The sequence below is a fragment of the Equus quagga genome, chromosome 2 (genome assembly GCF_021613505.1).
Source record: "Equus quagga isolate Etosha38 chromosome 2, UCLA_HA_Equagga_1.0, whole genome shotgun sequence".
In the NCBI taxonomy this organism is placed as follows: domain Eukaryota; kingdom Metazoa; phylum Chordata; class Mammalia; order Perissodactyla; family Equidae; genus Equus; species Equus quagga.
The window spans coordinates 128,454,065-128,472,722 of record NC_060268.1 but is presented as its reverse complement, the minus strand read 5'-3'; the positions used below and the strand labels follow the sequence as shown (position 1 = coordinate 128,472,722).

The window sequence follows — 18,658 nt, the reverse complement described above, 5'->3', positions numbered from 1 at the left end:
GAGAAAAGCTGTACACTGTAGGGTAAGTGTAGTGTGTCAGCTGGAGGAGAGCTCAGAGATCAGCATCCACAGCTTTCATCTTACAGATGAGAAAACTTGGGGTCCAGAGACAAAGAGAACAGATTAGTGGCTACCAGAGGAAAGGTGGGGTGGGGGGTGGGCACAAAGGGTGACGTGGTGCACCTACAACACGAATGACAAACATTAATGTACAACTGAAATTTCACAAGATTGTAACCTATCATTAACTCAATTAAAAAAAAAAAAAGAAAAAGAAAACTTCGGGTCCAGAGAGTTGAAATTGCTTCCTCAAGTAAACAGGTGTTTTACGAGCAGGGCCAAGACTAGAAGGGAGGGGCAGCCCCAGGGCGGAGGGGTTGGGTTCACGTGCTCCGCTTCGGCAGCCCAGGGTTTTGCAGGTTCAGACCCTAGGCATGGACCTAGCACCACTCGTCGGGCCATCCTGGGGTGGCGTCCCACATGGCAGAATTGGAGGGACTTGCAACTGGAATATACAACTATATACTGGCGGGCTTTGGGAGGGAAAAAAAAAAGATTGGCAACAGATGTTAGCTCAGGTACCAAGCTTTAAAACAAACAAAAAAAAGACTAGAAGGGAGCAAGCTATTGCTCTGCAAATGGCTGTTTCTCTGTGCCCAGTTCCAGAATATCAGCCACGCAACTTATAACCCCCAGAAAGGATGTTAGAGGATCCTTCTCTGGAGAAACTCAGCTGCCCCAAAGCAAATTGCTGTAGATAGTAACATTTGAAGAGGGTACCCAAAAGTCTGCTAGTTAATAGATTGTTCTATATGGTAAAGCCTATCAGTCTGTAACAACCCACCCCCATTGACCCAACCAACACACACATGGCTTCCACCAAGAATTTTTGTGCCTTTTACTGAAATTGGAGGATTATCCAACATTTGAGGAACGACTTGAGTATGAGGTACCTCAGCCTAAGAAACACCCTGAGAATGGAATTAAGAAGAAACACAGAATCATAGGAGCAAAAGAAAACTTTAAAGGAACTATAATGAATATCCTCAGAGATAAAATAACAGGATACTATTTTAAAAAGGAAAAGTGAGCAAATAAGAGCCTGCTGAATATTAAAAACATGAGAGTAGAAATAAAAAGTCTCGCAGAAAGTTGCACCTGAATCTAGCCAAGCCTTTAGATTTAACTTCCAGTTTACAGTCAATAAGGGGATAGAGGAACAAGTTTAAGAATACTACGAACAAGCAATCAAAATCCAGAATGTGAGAAACTCTGTAGGACAAGCTGTCCCAGACCCATCAAAACTGGTCAACAGTAAGGACAAAAAAAGAGAAAATCATGGGACTGGCCCAGTCGTGTAGTGGTAATGTCCGCACACTCCGCTTCAGCAGCCCAGGGTTTGCAGGCTTGGATCCTGGGTGCAGACCTATACACCGCTCATCAGGCCATGCAGTGGCAGCATCCCACATACAAAAAATAGAGGAAGATTGGCACAGATGTTAGCTCAGGACCAATCTTCCTCACCAAAGAAAAGAAAAACTCAAGTCACATATAAATCCATTTTCATACATTTAAAAACAAAGAAATATAGATAATATTTTGTTAAAAATAGACATGAATGATAAAACTATGAAGAAAAACAACATAATGATTAACACAAAATAGAGGATTGTTACTATAGGGAGAAGAATGCAATCAGGGAGCACATATGTTCTATTATATGCAATAGCAGAGAATATGCCAGCGTTTTTAAGATGCACTGTATGTGTACTCTTGTATATATGATATATTTAACAAAAATATTTTACAGAGTTTGAATAATGAGAGTTGGGCAGACATCCCTAGCCATCTCCTTAAAAAGTGGAAAAGCAGAATAAAGGCATATGCAGATGTGCAAATTCTTAAAATCTTTATCTTCATTCACCATTTTCCAGGAAGCTACTGAAGGATGCATTGCCCTAAACAAGAGAGTAAACCAAGAAAGAAGTTATGCGGTTCAGGTAACAGGACTCTAACATAGGAGAAAGATATAGGGGATTCTAAGAATGCAGCAGAAAGAAATGTCAGGACAGAGGTCAGAACAGACAGGAGCAGGAGAGCAGAGAACTCCAGGAGGGATGACGCCATGGAAAAAAGAAAGAACTAACCAATTACCTGATTCATTTTACCACGTGAAAAACTATCAATAAGTATTTTATAGAGGTGTTTGAAGGTATAAGAAAACTCAGATGTTCAAATACAACTAAAATTTAAAAAAAAAGGTTACGTATTAATTCCAGAGGAAATAAAAAGTAGTTCAAGAAAGAAAATATAATCACTGTAAACTACCTGGCCCAGCAAAGAACAATATTTAAATAGTCATAATAAAGAACATACAGTAAATGAATTCCACAGACACTTTTACTTAATTATACTGGGAGGACAGTGACGAGAAGACCGACCAAGCTGAGAGAACACAACTCATCTGCCGTGCTGAGCAGGCAACAGACAGGTCTAAACCAGAGAGGTCTTGAATCAAGAGCGAAGCGTATATATGTACTGCATATTATTTAGAAATAGGGGGATAGGGGCCGGCCCGGTGGCTAAGTGGTTAAGTTCGCACGCTCCGCTTCGGTGGCCCAGGGTTTCACCGATTTGGGTCCTGGGCTCGGACATGGCACTGCTCATCAGGCCATGCTGAGGCGGCATCCCACGTACCACAACTAGAAGGACCCACAACTGAAAATACACAACTATGTACCAGGGGGCCTTGGGGAGAAAAAGGAAAAATAAAATCTTTAGAAATAGGGGGATAAATCCCAAAAGAAACAACTAAAAGAACTGAAAGTAGCTCCCTTCGAGTGGCAGGAGCTGGAGTTGATAAGGGAGAAGGGGGTGAAGAACAAGAGACCGTTATTTTTTTTTTAAGTCTTAGCACTATTTGACTTTTTAAATTATTTTCATGTAACACTCTGATAAGAAACAAAATGCCTTCTGTCACGGAAGTACTCACAAAGAGACTTTTCTCCTGTGTTGTAGAAGGCATTCTCGCATCTAGACACATTCAGAACCATATACTGATAAATTGTACCAATCACTTTCACATATATTAACTTACTCGATACTCAAAGCAGCCCTATGTAAAACTATACACCTATGTCAGAAGAGGAAACAGACTCCATGAGGATATGTGACTTGCTAAAGGTCAAAAACTAATACTAGACTGGCATAGGAACTCAAGGATTCTAATTCAAAGGCAATTTCACTCTATCATGCCACACTTTGTAGGAAAGTGGACAAAATTATTTCCAAGGTTATTTCCAGTATGAAAATTATTAATAATGCGACTCTAAAGGTCTAAGGAAGAGGTGAAGCCCCATCATCCCAGCTCCCCATTCAGTGCTTCTGCCAATGTACATCCCTGGGATTCAGTAATACCTTAGATTTATACAGGGCTTTACTTTATTGGATACTTTCACATCTGTCTATACCTTCCTATTTGAAGAGAACACTTTCTACTCACCTGCAATGCTTTATTGGCTTCTTTTATATCTTCTATTTTAAGTTTTGATCTAAAAAGATTACAAATAGGTCCAAATTTCAGTACACATATTTAAATACAGAACATTTAGTAATTCATTAGAAAGGTACTGGTTTTTCACAGAATAAAAAGTTGTATTTACTAAATGATTCTAATGACCTTTGGTTAGTTGGATTATATTTTATATTTTCCTATATTTTCTAAATGTCCTAAAGCAAAAATGAACTTTTCAAATTTAAAAATTGCTTTTTTAAGGAAAGAATATTGGCCTTTCCATGTGGTTATGGCAATATTAACAACACTGTCATTTATTGGAGGCTTATCGTGTGCCAGACACTATGTTATAAGCTTTGCATGCATAATCTCATTTAATCTTCAAAAAAATCTATTTTAAAGATGAAGAAAGTGAGGCCTGATGAGGTTTAGTCACTTGTAAATAAAGTGTATGGAAATATATGACTGTGTATGGCATGAAAACGGCACAGAGAAGGATAAAAATAAAAGAGAATATAATAACTGTGATACAATGACACTATAGGAAAACAGCCATAAATTATATAAGCCTCTGATAATCATGAAACCCCTGCTTTTGAGGGAAAAAAAATGTATAAGTTTCTTTATATGGAGAGAATCGCATTTACAGAATACTGTATTTAGAAGAGTCCTGGTGATTTCTTTTTCTAAACTAAAAATTCTTGTTGGAATTAAAGTCTCAAGGAGGATAAGGGAAAAACTGGTATCATCCTCCACGTATTTTAAACTGTTAGCCATTATAGTACAGATATATATTAATTAGTCTAGATTCTCTTTCTTGAATATTCCATCCTAATATTTCATATGTTCCATGTTTTCTTCAAATATGATAATTTAAGTTTCAGTTCTTTAATCCTCAAATTAGATACTCTATCTACAATTAGAATTTATTCAGAAAAATAAACAACATGTAAAGGCCTTCAAAATCTATCAAAAATTCTCTTTATAAGAATCCTTCAATAAGACACCAATAAGAGCAAAAATATTTCATTTTTAAAAGTATTTTTCTAATTAAAATTAATCATTTACATTTAAAATCGCAGGTTCAGAATGGAGAGTAATTTTCAGATCCAACCTGCTCATCTTACAGACAAGAAAACTGATATTCCGATTGCAGTGAGGAAAGGCACTGTGCTAGGCTCCCATATTTATTCTCAGTTAATTAGGAAAAGAACTCTTTGGGGATTTTATAACTCTCCAATTGACAAATGGAGACATGGGCTTAAAGGAGTTAAATAAATGACCCTAAGTCACACAACTGGTAAATGGCAGATTCCTCTTATTCCCGTGAGTGATATTAATACTAATTTTTTAATTTAGTTGTAACTTGAAAATGCAGATCTCAAAAGGTAAATTTAAATACTATTCTTTTTAACAAAATTAAATGTTTCATATTATTCTACATGACCTCTCCACCCCCCACCCCCCATTTTAAATAACACCTAAATGGTCTACATTAAAGCCTTTTAAAGCCAGTTCTGGTAAATTAAGAGCAAAGGTTAAGAAGTATTGGTCCAACCTCAGTCTCTCATCATCAACAAATTTTTAAAGAGATATTCATCATCCTGTGAATTAGGGAGGAATTTCTTTTTACTTAATTTCCATCTGATAACATCATCATGGGAGTAGGAGGATGAAGAGGAGGAGTAAAAGTGTTTCAGCAGATAAAGTGGTAATTCTTGTCACTGCAGAAGAGAACTAGAGTGGAGAAAGGATAAAATAGGTTGTGTCTCAAAATTGGCACTACTCATGTCTTAGGGACTATGGTCTCAGAAGCAGTAAAGGAAAACTAGTAAGTCTGCACCACAAAAATTCAAACATTAGCAATGAAAAAAACATACATATCATAAATGAAGTAAAAAGACAAATGACAAACTGGGGGAAAAAGGTGTACACTGTGTACAATAATTAATTTACAAAGATCCCGTAAGAAAAAGATGAGCAACCCGTCCAAAAAATGTGCAAAGGATATGAACAGGCAGTTTACAGAAAATAAACTGCTAAAACAAATGGAACACAAATAAATATGTATGCTCAGCCCTGCTCATGTTTAAAGAAACAAATCAAAATAAGATTTCAACCATCAGACTGGCAAAAACAGGCACTCTCTCCTACCACTGGAGGGGTCTAACATTGAGGTGGAGGGTAATTTGGCACTATCACAACTTTTAAAGCACATTCCTTTTGGCCCAGCAATCACCTCTAGGAACTTACTCTTCAGATATATACTCATTAAAGTACACCAAGATATATCAAGATGCAAATACAAGGATGTTCACAGCAGTAGTATTTATAATATAAAGAAAAAAATTAGAAATAGTTTAAATTATAGCACATCCATCCTATGGAATATCTTTATGTACTGATATGGAAAAACCTCTAACATATTTTTAAATTAAAAAACCCCATAAACTTCAGAAGAACATGCATACAAGTGGAGCTACACATGCATACTCCTTAGGTATGCAGTTGGCATACAAGTGGAAAATTTAGTAGTCAAAATAACTCCTGAAAATTCCTTTAAACAGCCCATAGAGTTCAGTATAGGACTGTGGAGTACATCCAATCTTCACTAGTAATTTTCACGCAAACTAAAATCTGAGACACAGTGAACCAGACTAAAGGAAAAAACAAGTCTGAATTCGGCTCTCTGGACATTCAAATGATCATGCCTTTAATACAACTATAAAGTCTCTAGTACTGAGTGGGAGATGAGTGAAAAGTAATACACATTCCTTGTTCTACTATTCTAATCTGTTTTAATATTTAACCTTTATGATCTTAATAAATATATTACTTTTTGTTGTGAGACTGTTCACTGTTGAGTCCCTAGCACTTAGGCTAGTGCCTGGCACATAGTAGAGACTCAAAAGGCATTTGTCAAATTAATAAACAGGAAATAAGGTAATAAGTACTTAGCATAGGGTCTAGCTCAAAGCACTCAATAAATGGATGCCAGATGAAAATTGAAATCTTGCTTATCAGAATCACAATACAAATTGTTCTTTGAATTTGTAGAAACAAGAACAGTTTTATCTTGTGTGTGTGTGTGTGTGTATGAGGAAGATTGACCCTGAGCTAACATCTGCTGCCAATCTTTCACTTTTTGCTTGAAGAAGATTGTCGCTGAGCTAACGTCTGTGCCAGTCTTCCTCTATTTTGTATATGGGACACCACCACAGCATGGCATGATGAGTGGTGTGTAGGTCCATGCCCAGGATCCAAACCTGCGAACCCCAGGCCACCAAAGTGGACCACACGACCTTAACCACTATACCACTGGGCCAGCCCCAGTTTTATCTTTTTGAGAGCTGATATTTCCCTTTGTGATTTTAGTGAACTGTTCTTTCCTATGCCCTTGGAAATTGGTCTCAAGACTTCTTAATGGAATGTCATCTTTAGCAATTAAGTCTCCATTCTAGTATGATTTTTACTGAGTTTAATTTTTATAAAAGATATATATGCACATATATATAACTAATCATATCTATATTTATGATGAGATGCTCACATATAGATTTGTTCTGAGGTTAGCTAACTTAGGGATTGATACTTGGGAGGAAGGAGGCAAATTTTTTTAAATTTTATACCTTTTTGTGCTAACCATATAAAATATCAAAGGGATTTATATAGGTGATAGGAGTATAGTCATTACATGTAGCATTCTTGCTTTTACTCTTCCGTATTAAAAAAAGTGACACTAGGGCCGGCCCGGTGGCACAGTGGTTAAGTTCGCACGTTCCGCTTCAGCAGCCCGGAGTTCACTGATTCGGATCCCAGGTGTGGACATGGCACTGCTTGGCAAAGCCATGCTGTGGTAGGCATCCCATATATAAAGTAGAGGAAGATGGGCACGGATGTTAGCTCAGGGCCAGTCTTCCTCAGCAAAAAGAGGAGGATTGGCAGCAGATGTTAGCTCAGGGCTAATCTTCCTCAAAAAAAAAAAAAAGGGACACTAGGGGCTGGTCCCATGACTGAGTGGTTAAGTTTGCACGTGCCACTTTGGCAGCCCAGGGTTTCACCGGTTCAGATCCTGGGCATGGACCTAGCACCACTCATCAAGCCATGCTGAGGCAGTGTCCCACATAGCACAACCAGAAGGACCTACAGCTAGAATATACAACTATGTACTTGGGGGTTTGGGGAGAAAAAGAAGAAGAAAAACAGATTGGCAACAGTTGTTAGCTCAGGTGCCAATCTTTAAAAAAAAAAGCGCCACTGTTTTTTTTCTAAATGTGGACGTAGTACATTCACCACTAAATTAAACCTTCCAGAGCTTACCCCAGATACTTAGCAATATGTTCAATCAGGGCACAAAAATGAAGCTGCTAACCCAAAACACAGACCACACAGAACAAGGAGGAAAATGTAAGAAAGACAGAACACCACTTCTCCTCCTTGTTTTACAGGAACCCAACAACACTTCATTGCAATAGAACCGACCACACTGCATGAAGTTAAGCCCTAACTCCAGATGGCATAGAACACCCTCCCCTTCTCCCAATATTGGTGGCTCCTTCTGAAACAGTATGAAAAAGATCTCTTCAGATACTTGGAAAATTTGACTTCTGTTGTTCTGAGGAAAATACATTACATGAGCTTCCGAATTCTCTGATTTGAAGAAATTAAACAAGAGTCTTAGCTTTTATCTCCTGGAAAACATTTAGAGCCAAGATCTACTAAAATGAACATAACTGTAAACAAAATCTCTCCAATCTACAGTCTTATTTGTTAATCTTTAGTTTTTGTTTGCTTTCGTTTTTCTTTAATAGTTCATACCTTTCTTTTCTACATTTAAACTTGTCTCCCTATTTGGTTTGGCACACTCAGACCTTTACAGAACACAACTACTTAGTCGAAGGAAAAAAGAGAAATTACTCGCTAAGTTTGTTCCCAAGTTCTTGAAGAGCTTGCTCCTGTTCATGATATATTTTTTTCAACTGCTGATTTTCATCCTGAAGGTTAAGGAACTCCTTCAAAACAATAAACGAAAATGCAATTTAAAAGAAAGAAACAAGAAACTCCACATCATATACACACCATTAATTAAGAACACATATCCTTTAGCATTCTATAAAAAACAAAACTATATGTCCAAAGCTCTTTTATAGCCGCTCTAGCAATATCAACTATTTTCCATTCATTTAATCTCCTTACTGATAGTTTTAAAGATGATTCGTATATTCTTTTTCCTTGGTATAAATGTAAACTATGGTTTAATTCTCTTTTTAAATAACAACTTTCATCAAGATGTAATTTTTAAAGTTTTACCACCATTTACTTTTTTAAGAGTAATGATTTGTTGGGTCTCATTTCTAAGATGAGATAAGGCATCTTTCTCCTTTTGAAGATCTTCCTGCAAAGTCTGCCTCCATTCCTTCTCAATCTTCAAATCAGTTTCCAATTGCAACCTTGAATGACAAACAATACACAGAAGCTCAGTGCTATTTCTCAAATGACAGTTGTAAGTATTCTTTAAGAGCATCTTTTTAGTTACTTTCATCTTTGTAATGCATTTCCTTCAGGTATTTTCTTTCATAAATATTTTTTGGTAAACAAGTTCAGCAGCACAGGGTTTTGTGATCCAAAAGTATCAGTTTATTTACCAACCACAAAAACTCCTTGCTAAAGAATAATTTACGGCATTTATTAATTCTGCATACATAAAGGCTGTGTAAGCATAGAAAATGCCTGGAAGGGCACACCATGCCAATAAAACTGGTTACTTCTTGGAAATGGAACCAAGGAGAGAAATGTGGGGTTTTAATTATTTATATTTCTGTGCCATATGAAAAATTTTACAACAAACTAATGAAAAGTACCATTCTGATTTAAGAATTACAGTAGCCACTAAATCAATTAAACATTAGTAACAGAAAACTCAGCCCCGGCACAAAGTGCTACTTTCCAGATGACTGTTGGAAGCTGACCAATTACAGGACAAATCTAAGACCAAGGAGATACTGGGAGAAAATCCACACTGCCTGGAATTGCCAGTTCACATTTGAAACCATTATTTCATCATTCTAACATTAAGTGCTAGCTGGCAAAACAAAAGTAGTCAAATTCCTACATTTTAGGATGACCAAAAATAATCATTTCAATAATTATTGCTCATAAGTCGGTATAACAGGTGAGGCATACACTAATAATGCTACAGTTTCTATTACTTTATATTTTAATTGCAATATTATATCATAATATTGAACATATCACAATATTATTTTAATATTTGTGTTAATCTTTTGATTACTTTTAATTGTTTCCTTATAAAGTTAACATTGCCATTTACAGCTACAATATTTTTCAGTCACGTAAATTTTAGATTTTTTTTTTTGAGGAAGATTAGCCCTGAGCTAACATCTGCTGCCAATCCTCCTCTTTTTGCTGAGGAAGACTGGCCCTGAGCGAACATCCGTGCCCATCTTCCTCTACTTTATATGTGGGACATCTGCCACAGCATGGCTTGTCAAGCAGTGCCATGGCTGCATCCAGGATCCAAACTGGCAAACCCCACACAGAAGAGGAACGTGTGAATTTAACCTTAGCTGTGCCAACAGGCCTGCCCACCTAAATTTTAGATTTTATAATTCAGGTTGAAGAGAAGAGACACCTCAAAATGGAATTTACAAATTGTTGATAAATACTAGCTCACTACATTTTTGAAAGGAATACAGAGCGACAAGTCTATGCTACTACCCCAAGTAACCAAAGTACAGAGTGCCTTGTCAAGTGGCCTCATCATCCAGAATCAGAAAAAAGTGAGTGAAAAAGCAAAGGAGAAATTTTGTTTTTAAGTTATTGTAAATATATTGTCAAAACACATGTTGACCACCAAAGGCAGAGACTATAAAGGAAAAATATAACTATATAAACATTTTAAATGTCTAAATGAAAAAAAAACACTATAAATAAAGTTTAGAAATAAACAATAAACTTAGAAAACATTTTCACTATATGTGAAAGACCCAGAGTAAATACATAAAGAGCTCTTACAAATAAATATTAACAAGCTAAACACCCCAGAGGAAAAAATAGATGATATGAACTGGCAATTCACAAAATAAAGAAATACAACAAAAGGCTGTCACTAGTAATCAAAGACACGCAAACTCAACAAAGCACAATTTTTCAGGCTAAAGGATTCCTTTAGGTTAACTATGATATGATGGTGTAGAGCTACATTAATTGATATGTTACAATGTCCAAGATGTAGTAAACACAATAAACAAAATACTAAAGAGCATGTAGCATGATCTTCTTTCTAAAAAATACAAAAAATATGCATACCAAAAAAAAGGATATTCATCAAAATATTAAAAACAAAGTGATCTCTAATTTTTATTTTCTTCACATGGTTCCATATTTTCTTACGTTTGGCCAACAGTATATAAGATTTTCATAATCAGAAACCAATAAAGTTATTTCCATTTTAGGGGGAAAATGGAATTTGTTTTTCTTGGACAAAGACCCAATCTGCCCATTTCTACAGAAACAGTTCCAATTTTTCTGAGCCATTGGGAATTCCCCTGATCTCCAAATTGTTAACATCTTCATGCGCTACCAAAATGGCAACTGAGAGACAAAATTACTATCATGCTTTCAGCAGGGGCAAACATCTCTCTGCAGCTGTGCCCAATCTTCCTGAGTAGCTTAGCCCCGCAGGGAAGAGCCAGGTCCCTGAAGCATTATTTGGGTCATGCTTTGGGCAGAGATCAAATAGCTGCATCATTGCACAAAAAATATCAGATATGTCTTACCTAACTTTAGTCAAATTCTAGGAAAGTGATTCAACAACAGAATACCAGGGTTTCAAGATTGTATTCTAGAGCCTGGGAAAGTGTTCCAGTCTTGCTTTTCACGTTTTTCATTTGGCAGGGTGCAGGAACCTAAACAACAAAGCTCTTGGCACCATTAATAAACTTGATGACTTAAATGCTCATTGTGATTTTTGTTGCCACGGGAGACCTGAAAGTGTTGGCTGTCCTTTTGTAAAAGTCTTAAAATCAAGAGAAAATGTGTGTTTGCTGAGTGTTTTTGTTTTGGGGGGTGGGTTTTAGTTTCACAATGTACAAATGATGCATGTTATCAACCAAGGTAATATTCCCTGGCCTAAAGCCTTATTCTACACACCAATTTCTCAAAATGTTATTTTTGTGGTAGATTTAAAAGGAACTTAGAATTCTGGTTCTGGACAAGATGGAGTAAACACATTTCTACCTATCCCTCCACCTAAGTACAGTTCAAAACCCCAGACATTAAATACAAACATAAGAAGATTCTAAAAGGGGGAGAGAAGAAGGCAGACCAGCTAGGAACCCCAGAACTCCAAGGGATAACATGGTGATGGGTTCCCTCAGGCTTCTCTGCCTCCTATACAGCTCAGACTGGGTGGCAGAGAAGCCCATAACGCACAAACGGCAATGGGCACAGAAGAAAAAAGCCCCAAGAAAAGCCTGCTCTCTCTTACCCAACAGCTAGGAAGAGGCAGCCTAGCAGGGACATTTGGTAATTATGAAATAAATCACAGTTTACTAAGTTGAAATCATTTGTTTTAATTTAAAGTAATTATGACAGAAACCCTTCTGACAATAAATGCCCTATTCCAGCAAAACACCAGAGGAAAAAACCAAAGGGCCTCCAACCACTATCAGCAAAGGCTAAGTGGGGAGCCCAGGTTTCCATCCTCACCTGGCAATAAATGAGGTGTCCTTCTCAATTCCCATCGCGGTAGTATCCGAGGCCAAATGGGAAGCCTGAACTTTCACCACCACCCAGCAGTAAAGAGGTGTCTCTCCCCTTCCACCCCTTTGGTATTAGTGGAGGCTACATGGGGAGCCTACCATTTTATCGCCATGCATCAGTAATAAGGCATTTCTCACCTTCCCCACAGTGTCAGCAAAGGGCAAGGAGGGAGCCTAGATTTCTTCCCCCGCCTGGTAGTAACGAGGTATCTCTCCCTCTCCCCTCCAGGATAGTGTCAGCAGAGACCAAGGGGGAAGCCTGGACTTGCACTCCCACTTGATGGGAGCAAGGCAGCACTCCCCTGCTCCACAATGTCAGTAGAGACTGAGTGGAAAGCATAGATTTCAATCCCTGCCCAGTAGTTAGGCACCCTTCTCCATCCCATCCAGGATGGTCCTGGGCTTCTACTCCAATTTGGTAAAAACAGCCAGTGTGTACATTCTCCTGTGTGGTTTCAGTGGAGGACAGCTAAAATGTAAGACTTAAATAAATTCAGTCTCATAATTCTCAAAATTTCCAGAATACAATCGAAAAACACTCATCATACTAAAACCCAGGAAAAATCTCAACTTGGATGAGAAAAAACAATCAACAGATGCCAACATGTCAGATAATTCCAAATTATCTGAGAAGAATTTTAAAGCAGCTATAACAAAAATGCTCTCATGACCAATTAAGAACATGTTAGAAACAAATAAAAGAAGAGAAAGTTCTAGCAAGCAAGCAAGAAAGAAACAGAGAGAGAGAGAAAGGAAAGAAGGAAGGAAACATAAAGAGACAAATGGAGAGGCCAGCCCTGTGGCCTAGCAGTTAAGTTCGGCACACTCCACTTTGGCAGCCCAGGTTCAATTCCCAGGTGTAGACCTACACCACTTGTCAGCCTCCATGCTGTGGTGGTGACCCACACATAAAATAGAGGAAGAGTGACACAGATGTTAGCTCAGGGCAAGTCTTCCTCAAGCAAAAAGAGGAAGATTGGCAATAGATGTTAGCTCAAGGGGAATCTTCTTCAGCAAAAAAAAGTCCATAAATAAGAAATAAAGAGTCAAATGCAAATCTCAGAACTGAAAAATACAATACTCTCACTGGATGTGCTCAATAAGAGGATGAAAATGATGAGAAAAGAATGAATGAACCTCAAAACAAAACAAGAGAAATTATCCAGTCTGAACAACAGAGAGAAAACAGACTCAAAGAAAAAAAAAATGAATTGAGTGTCAGGGACCTGTGGGAGTACTAAAAAAAGAACTAACATTCATGTTTTCAGAGTCCCAGAAGGAGAGGAGAAAGCAGGTGGAACTGAAAAGATATCTGAAGAAATAACAGTGGAAAAATTTCCAAATTTGGCAAAGATAAACCTAAAGATTCAAGAAGCTGACCAAAGCCCAAAGAGGATAAATCCAAAGAAAGACTCTTGAGAGTAATTAGAGGATCAATCATTCAAATGACAGTCTATTTTTCATTAGAAACTCTGAAAACCAAAAGAAAGTGGCACTTTCCAAGTGCTGAAAGAACTGTCAACTCAGAATTCTAAGGCTATTCTGAAAATATCCTTCAGAAATAAAGGTGAAATCAAGACCTTCTTAGACGAAAGAAAACCAAGAGAACTTGTTGGCAACAGACCTACCCTCAAGAATGGCTAAAGGAAGTTCTTCAGACACAAAGAAGGAAACTTGGAACATCAGGAATGAAGAAAGAACAATAAAGACTTTTCTAAATTATGGTTAATGATTGAAGCACCAACTATAACATTGTCTGATGTGGCAACCTCTACTGTGTCATGTAGAGGAAATATTTAAGCAAGTTATATAATAAAATGGAGAGGGGTAAAAAGACCTAAGTAGAAGTAAGGCTTCCACACTTCACTCAAAGAAATAAAATGTTGAAACTAGGAGACTGAAAATTTTTAGATATATAATACAACATCTAGAGCAACCACTAAAAATTCTATACAAAGAAATACATTCAAAAACACTTTAGGGGCTTGCCTGATGACCAAGTGGTTAAGTTCGCACACTCTGCTTCAGCGGCCCAGATTTTTGCCAGTTTGGATCCAGGGTGCGGACATGGCACCACTCATCAGGCCATGTTGAGGTGGTGTCCCACATAGCACAACCCGAGGCACTTACAACTAGAATATACAACTACGTACTGGGGGGCTTTGGGGAGAAGAAGAAGAAGAAAAAAAAAGAAGACTGGCAACAGTTGTTAGTTCAGGTGCCAATCCTTAAAAAAAAACAAAACACTTCAGATAAATCAAAAAAGGAATTCTAAATAATGTTCAAGTAACCCATGGTAAGGCAGGAAAAATGAAATAAAGGAATGAAAAACAGAGAAAAAATAAAACAGCAGACTTAAGCTCTAATATTAATAATTACACTAAACATAAATAGGCTAAATACATCATTAAAAGAGAGACTGGCAGAATGGATAAAAAAACATAAATTATAAGAAACTCACTTCAAATATAATGATAAAGATTAGGCTGGAAGTAAAAATTTAGAAAAATGGAAACATTAATCTTTTGTTTAGTACATGAAAACATTAAAAGAAAATAGGAGTGGCCATATTAATATCAGATGAAGTAGACTTCAGAACAAAGAAACTTATCAAAAAGGTACATTATATAGTGATAAAAAGGTCAATTTACCAAGAACACATAGCAATCCTAAATGGGTAGACAGTAAACAACAGAACTTCAGATATAAAAAGCAAAAACTGATAGAACTGAAAGTAGAAATACTCAAATCCACAATTACAGTTGGAATATTTCAACAAATCCTCTCTCAATAATTGAAAGAACTAATAGACAGAAAATCAGTAAGGATAGAGAGGAACTTAACACCTCAACCATTGGATCTAAAGGCAGCTTAGCAAGTTATACATCATACATGGCATGTGGTCTGGTTTAATGATCTGTTAAACAGAATACATAACTCTATTTCCTATTATTGTTTTCTTTCTTTCTTTTTTTTTTTGCTGAGGAAGATTAGCCTGGAACTAAAATCTGTGCTGATCTTCCTCTATTTTACATGTGGGTCGCCACCACAGCATCGCTGACAAGTGGCCTAGGTCTGCACCCGGCATCTGGACCTGCAAACCCAGGCTGCCAAAGCAGTGTGCCAAACTTAACCACTAGGCCATAGGACCAGCCCCTATTGTTTCCTTTTAATAAAAAAAGTGGTACATATTTACTGGGGAAAAAATTACTGACGATTAAAAAGTAAAAACTAAAATACCCCTATCAGGGGCCGGTCCCGTGGCCAATTGGTTAAGTTCACATGCTCTGCTTCAGCGGCCCAAGCTTTCACCAGTTCGGATCCTGGACATGGCACTGCTCGTCAGGCCGGGCTGAGGTGGCCTCCCACGTGCCACAACCAGAGGCACTCACAACTAGAGTACGCAACTATGTACTGGGGGGCTTTGGGGAGAAGAAGGAAAACAAATAACCAAACAAACACTGCCTGGCAAAAGGAAGCTCTCGATTAAAAAAAAAAATTAAAAAAAAAAAAATACCCCAGCAATCTGCCATCACTCCCTGAGATAATCATCCCCAGAATCTGTATTCTTTAAACTCTCCTCTATGTATATGTAAATATACACATATGCACAGTTTCAATTTTCTAAAAAATGGGATCATACCTGCATACTGTCTGCAACTTGTTTTTTTCAACTCAATAACATACAGCGACATCCTTCCTAGTTGGTTATATATAGATCTATCATATGAAGTACTAATAAAAATGTTCTCAGAAAACATCGTGTTCTTTGATAACATAAATCCCTTAGAGTTACAAAAGTCTATTATACTCAGTATCTAGAAACATAATGGCCATGAGATTAATGTTAAAAAACAGTAGAAAGAATAAAAGTCTCCTTGTCCTTGAGCAAGAAGATAGCAAGACAGTTGAAAGTGCTCTAAAAATAACAAAGAGAGTAAAAATGTAAGTTTCATCATAATTATGCTTTTTAAGTTTTTAATTTTTTTTAAGATTTTATTTTTCCTTTTTTTCCCCCAAAACCCCCTCATACATAGTGGTATATTTTTAGTTGTGAGTCCTTCCAGTTGTGGCATGTGGGACGCTGCCTCAGCATGGCTTGATGAGCGATGCCATGTCTTCACCCAGGATCCAAACTGGTAAAACCCTGGACCACTGCAGCAGAGCGTGCAAACTTAACCACTCAGCCACAGGGCCGGCCCCGAATTTTTTTATTTTTTAAGTAGAACTCTACAATATAGCTGGCATCATTAAATAAATGAAAATACTGGTATAATACATTATGTGCAAAAGCAGGGAGGTGGATGGGAAACATGTTAATACAAGTGTTTGTTTCCGGGAGTGGAATACTCACAGCTGTTTCTCCTTTTGGGAGATCTGTTTCTGCAGACTGTCGGATTTACTCTGACATTCCTGGAGATATTTGTTGTCCTCATCTTCAGCTTCCATTTGCGCCTTCTCAGCTTGCTGCAATCTGGTGTAATTCAAATCAACTTTGGGTAAAACTGAGGCTAGAACTAGGGTGTAAAAGGGTGAAGAAGACAAATAAAAGAAAAATGGGGAAATAGAAACATTTCTAAATGAAAACAAAGTTTGGGGGAAAACTCACAAACTCAAACGTGAAAGAGCCACACAATGTCTAGAAATTTTGTGATTTTTTCAATATAACATATAATATGCCCAGAATACTATCTTCAAATTTGTTTTATTTCTTGTTAGTAATTAACAATGCAAAGCAATACAGCCTTTACCACTTATGTAGAGCATAATGGATCAACTTTCAAAGTATATTAGGTGCGTTACTGCCTTTTTACAAAACCATGAAAGCATAGTACTTATGTCTACACTAGGTGAAGAAGCCGCATTGTTATATATTATGCTAGGATGTGTATGCCAGGAATCAAGTGTGCTACAAGGCCAGGAGCAAAGACCTGTAATTACTTCAAATAACAGCCAAGTCCTCCCTATAGGATCTTTATGCATTATGCCAAAGCTATGTGGCTGTATGAATGTGTGTGGTGTGTGTGTTTTAAGATTAAAAAGAATTTAGTACTAGTTGGCAACATTTTCTAGAGATCACTTTTGTTCCTCATCATTGAATTTTAAAAATTAGCTAAAAAAGTGACTTTCATTTTTTCTGTTTTTATTTGTAAGTCCTTGCTTCTCCCTGTGCTTAGCTCCACTCCCTACCTCCTATGGCCACCTAGGATTTCCTAGATTTAACTTCAATATATTTATAAGAAAACATCTCCCAAGTATTTAAGGGACATTAACTCCTTGTAGGGAATCGTAAGAGAAATTTCTATTAAACTAACCAAAAAAATTGCCTCTTCTTCTCTTCCTTGAAATCATACAAATGGGGCAACCCTCACACATTTCTGAAGTATAAATGCCACTTCCAAGGAAAAGAGAGTAACATTCAAGTTATCTCTAAATTTAAATTAAAAATATTACGGTGGGGGTGGCGAGGGCCCCAAGCTTATCTCTAACGTTACAGAAACTAAAATAAAAGTCAGAGTGAGGTAGGCCTTGAAGTTGTGCTATCATAGAAGAAGGCTACGGGGAACTGGAAAATTGAGGTGCTAAAGCACAGACGATGGCCAATCTGGGTTGTAAACTATTTTAACATATTAAAAAATCAGTAAAGGAGCCATTAGGCAAAGAGTGGGCCAATGAGGAAAAAACATCTGTGCCAACACATTGTGAAACCAAAGGTGAACTTATTTTTAAGCAATTTTTATATTTTCCATCAAAAAGTAGCTAAAAAGATAAAACTGCATCTGAAAATCCTGACCTCCAAAGGGTCAATACTCAAATCAGCCCTTGGGCACAAGGTTGGAGGAATGTGTTTTTGGAAATCCAAGCGCACCCACTCTGCTTTATGGCAGTGTATTACCATAGCAGTTGATCAAGAAGTGTACAGGGTTCCTAATACCCTTTTAGAATACTTAATAGCATAAATTCTTTTCTATTTAATATATTATAAAATTGTTGCTTCTCTTTTAGTCTGTTTAAATACGAGTGGTTTTCAGAAAGATATATCTTTGACCAGCTTGTACTGGTCCTGAGTGTCACTGCTGGCACATTTCACCAATGACAGTGCAATTGTCCTGGTTTGAGTTAACAAATCGTTGTCACTTCATAATGGAATGGACAGAAATCAAAGACAGAAAAAGGTAATAAAGATGTCCAAAATGTAAAAATGGGGATAAAGAAAACAAAAAAGAAAAAAGAAGAAAGAGGATGTCAATAAAAGAATATTCATGTCAATAAAGCATTAATAGTTATGTTTTTCATAAGTAGATTCAAAGAAAGCAATGATAAGACATATGTTGACACCAACATGACAGGTCAATGGAAA

The 18,658-nt window shown here is 37.1% G+C and overlaps 1 protein-coding gene across 5 annotated transcripts in view; it reads right to left on the bottom strand.

Moving 5' to 3' along the window:
* RUFY2 (RUN and FYVE domain containing 2) overlaps window positions 1-18,658 on the bottom strand; it is a 43,959-nt gene that overhangs the window by 4,336 nt on the left and 20,965 nt on the right. For all 5 annotated transcript variants that reach the window (XM_046653887.1, XM_046653889.1, XM_046653884.1 and 2 more), the window contains 4 exons: window positions 16,652-16,771; window positions 8,835-8,964; window positions 8,432-8,526; window positions 3,503-3,551 (listed from right to left, as the gene is read on the bottom strand). In XM_046653887.1, coding sequence (XP_046509843.1) covers window positions 3,503-3,551; window positions 8,432-8,526; window positions 8,835-8,964; window positions 16,652-16,771 — 394 coding nt within the window. The remainder of the gene's footprint in view (window positions 1-3,502; window positions 3,552-8,431; window positions 8,527-8,834; window positions 8,965-16,651; window positions 16,772-18,658) is intronic.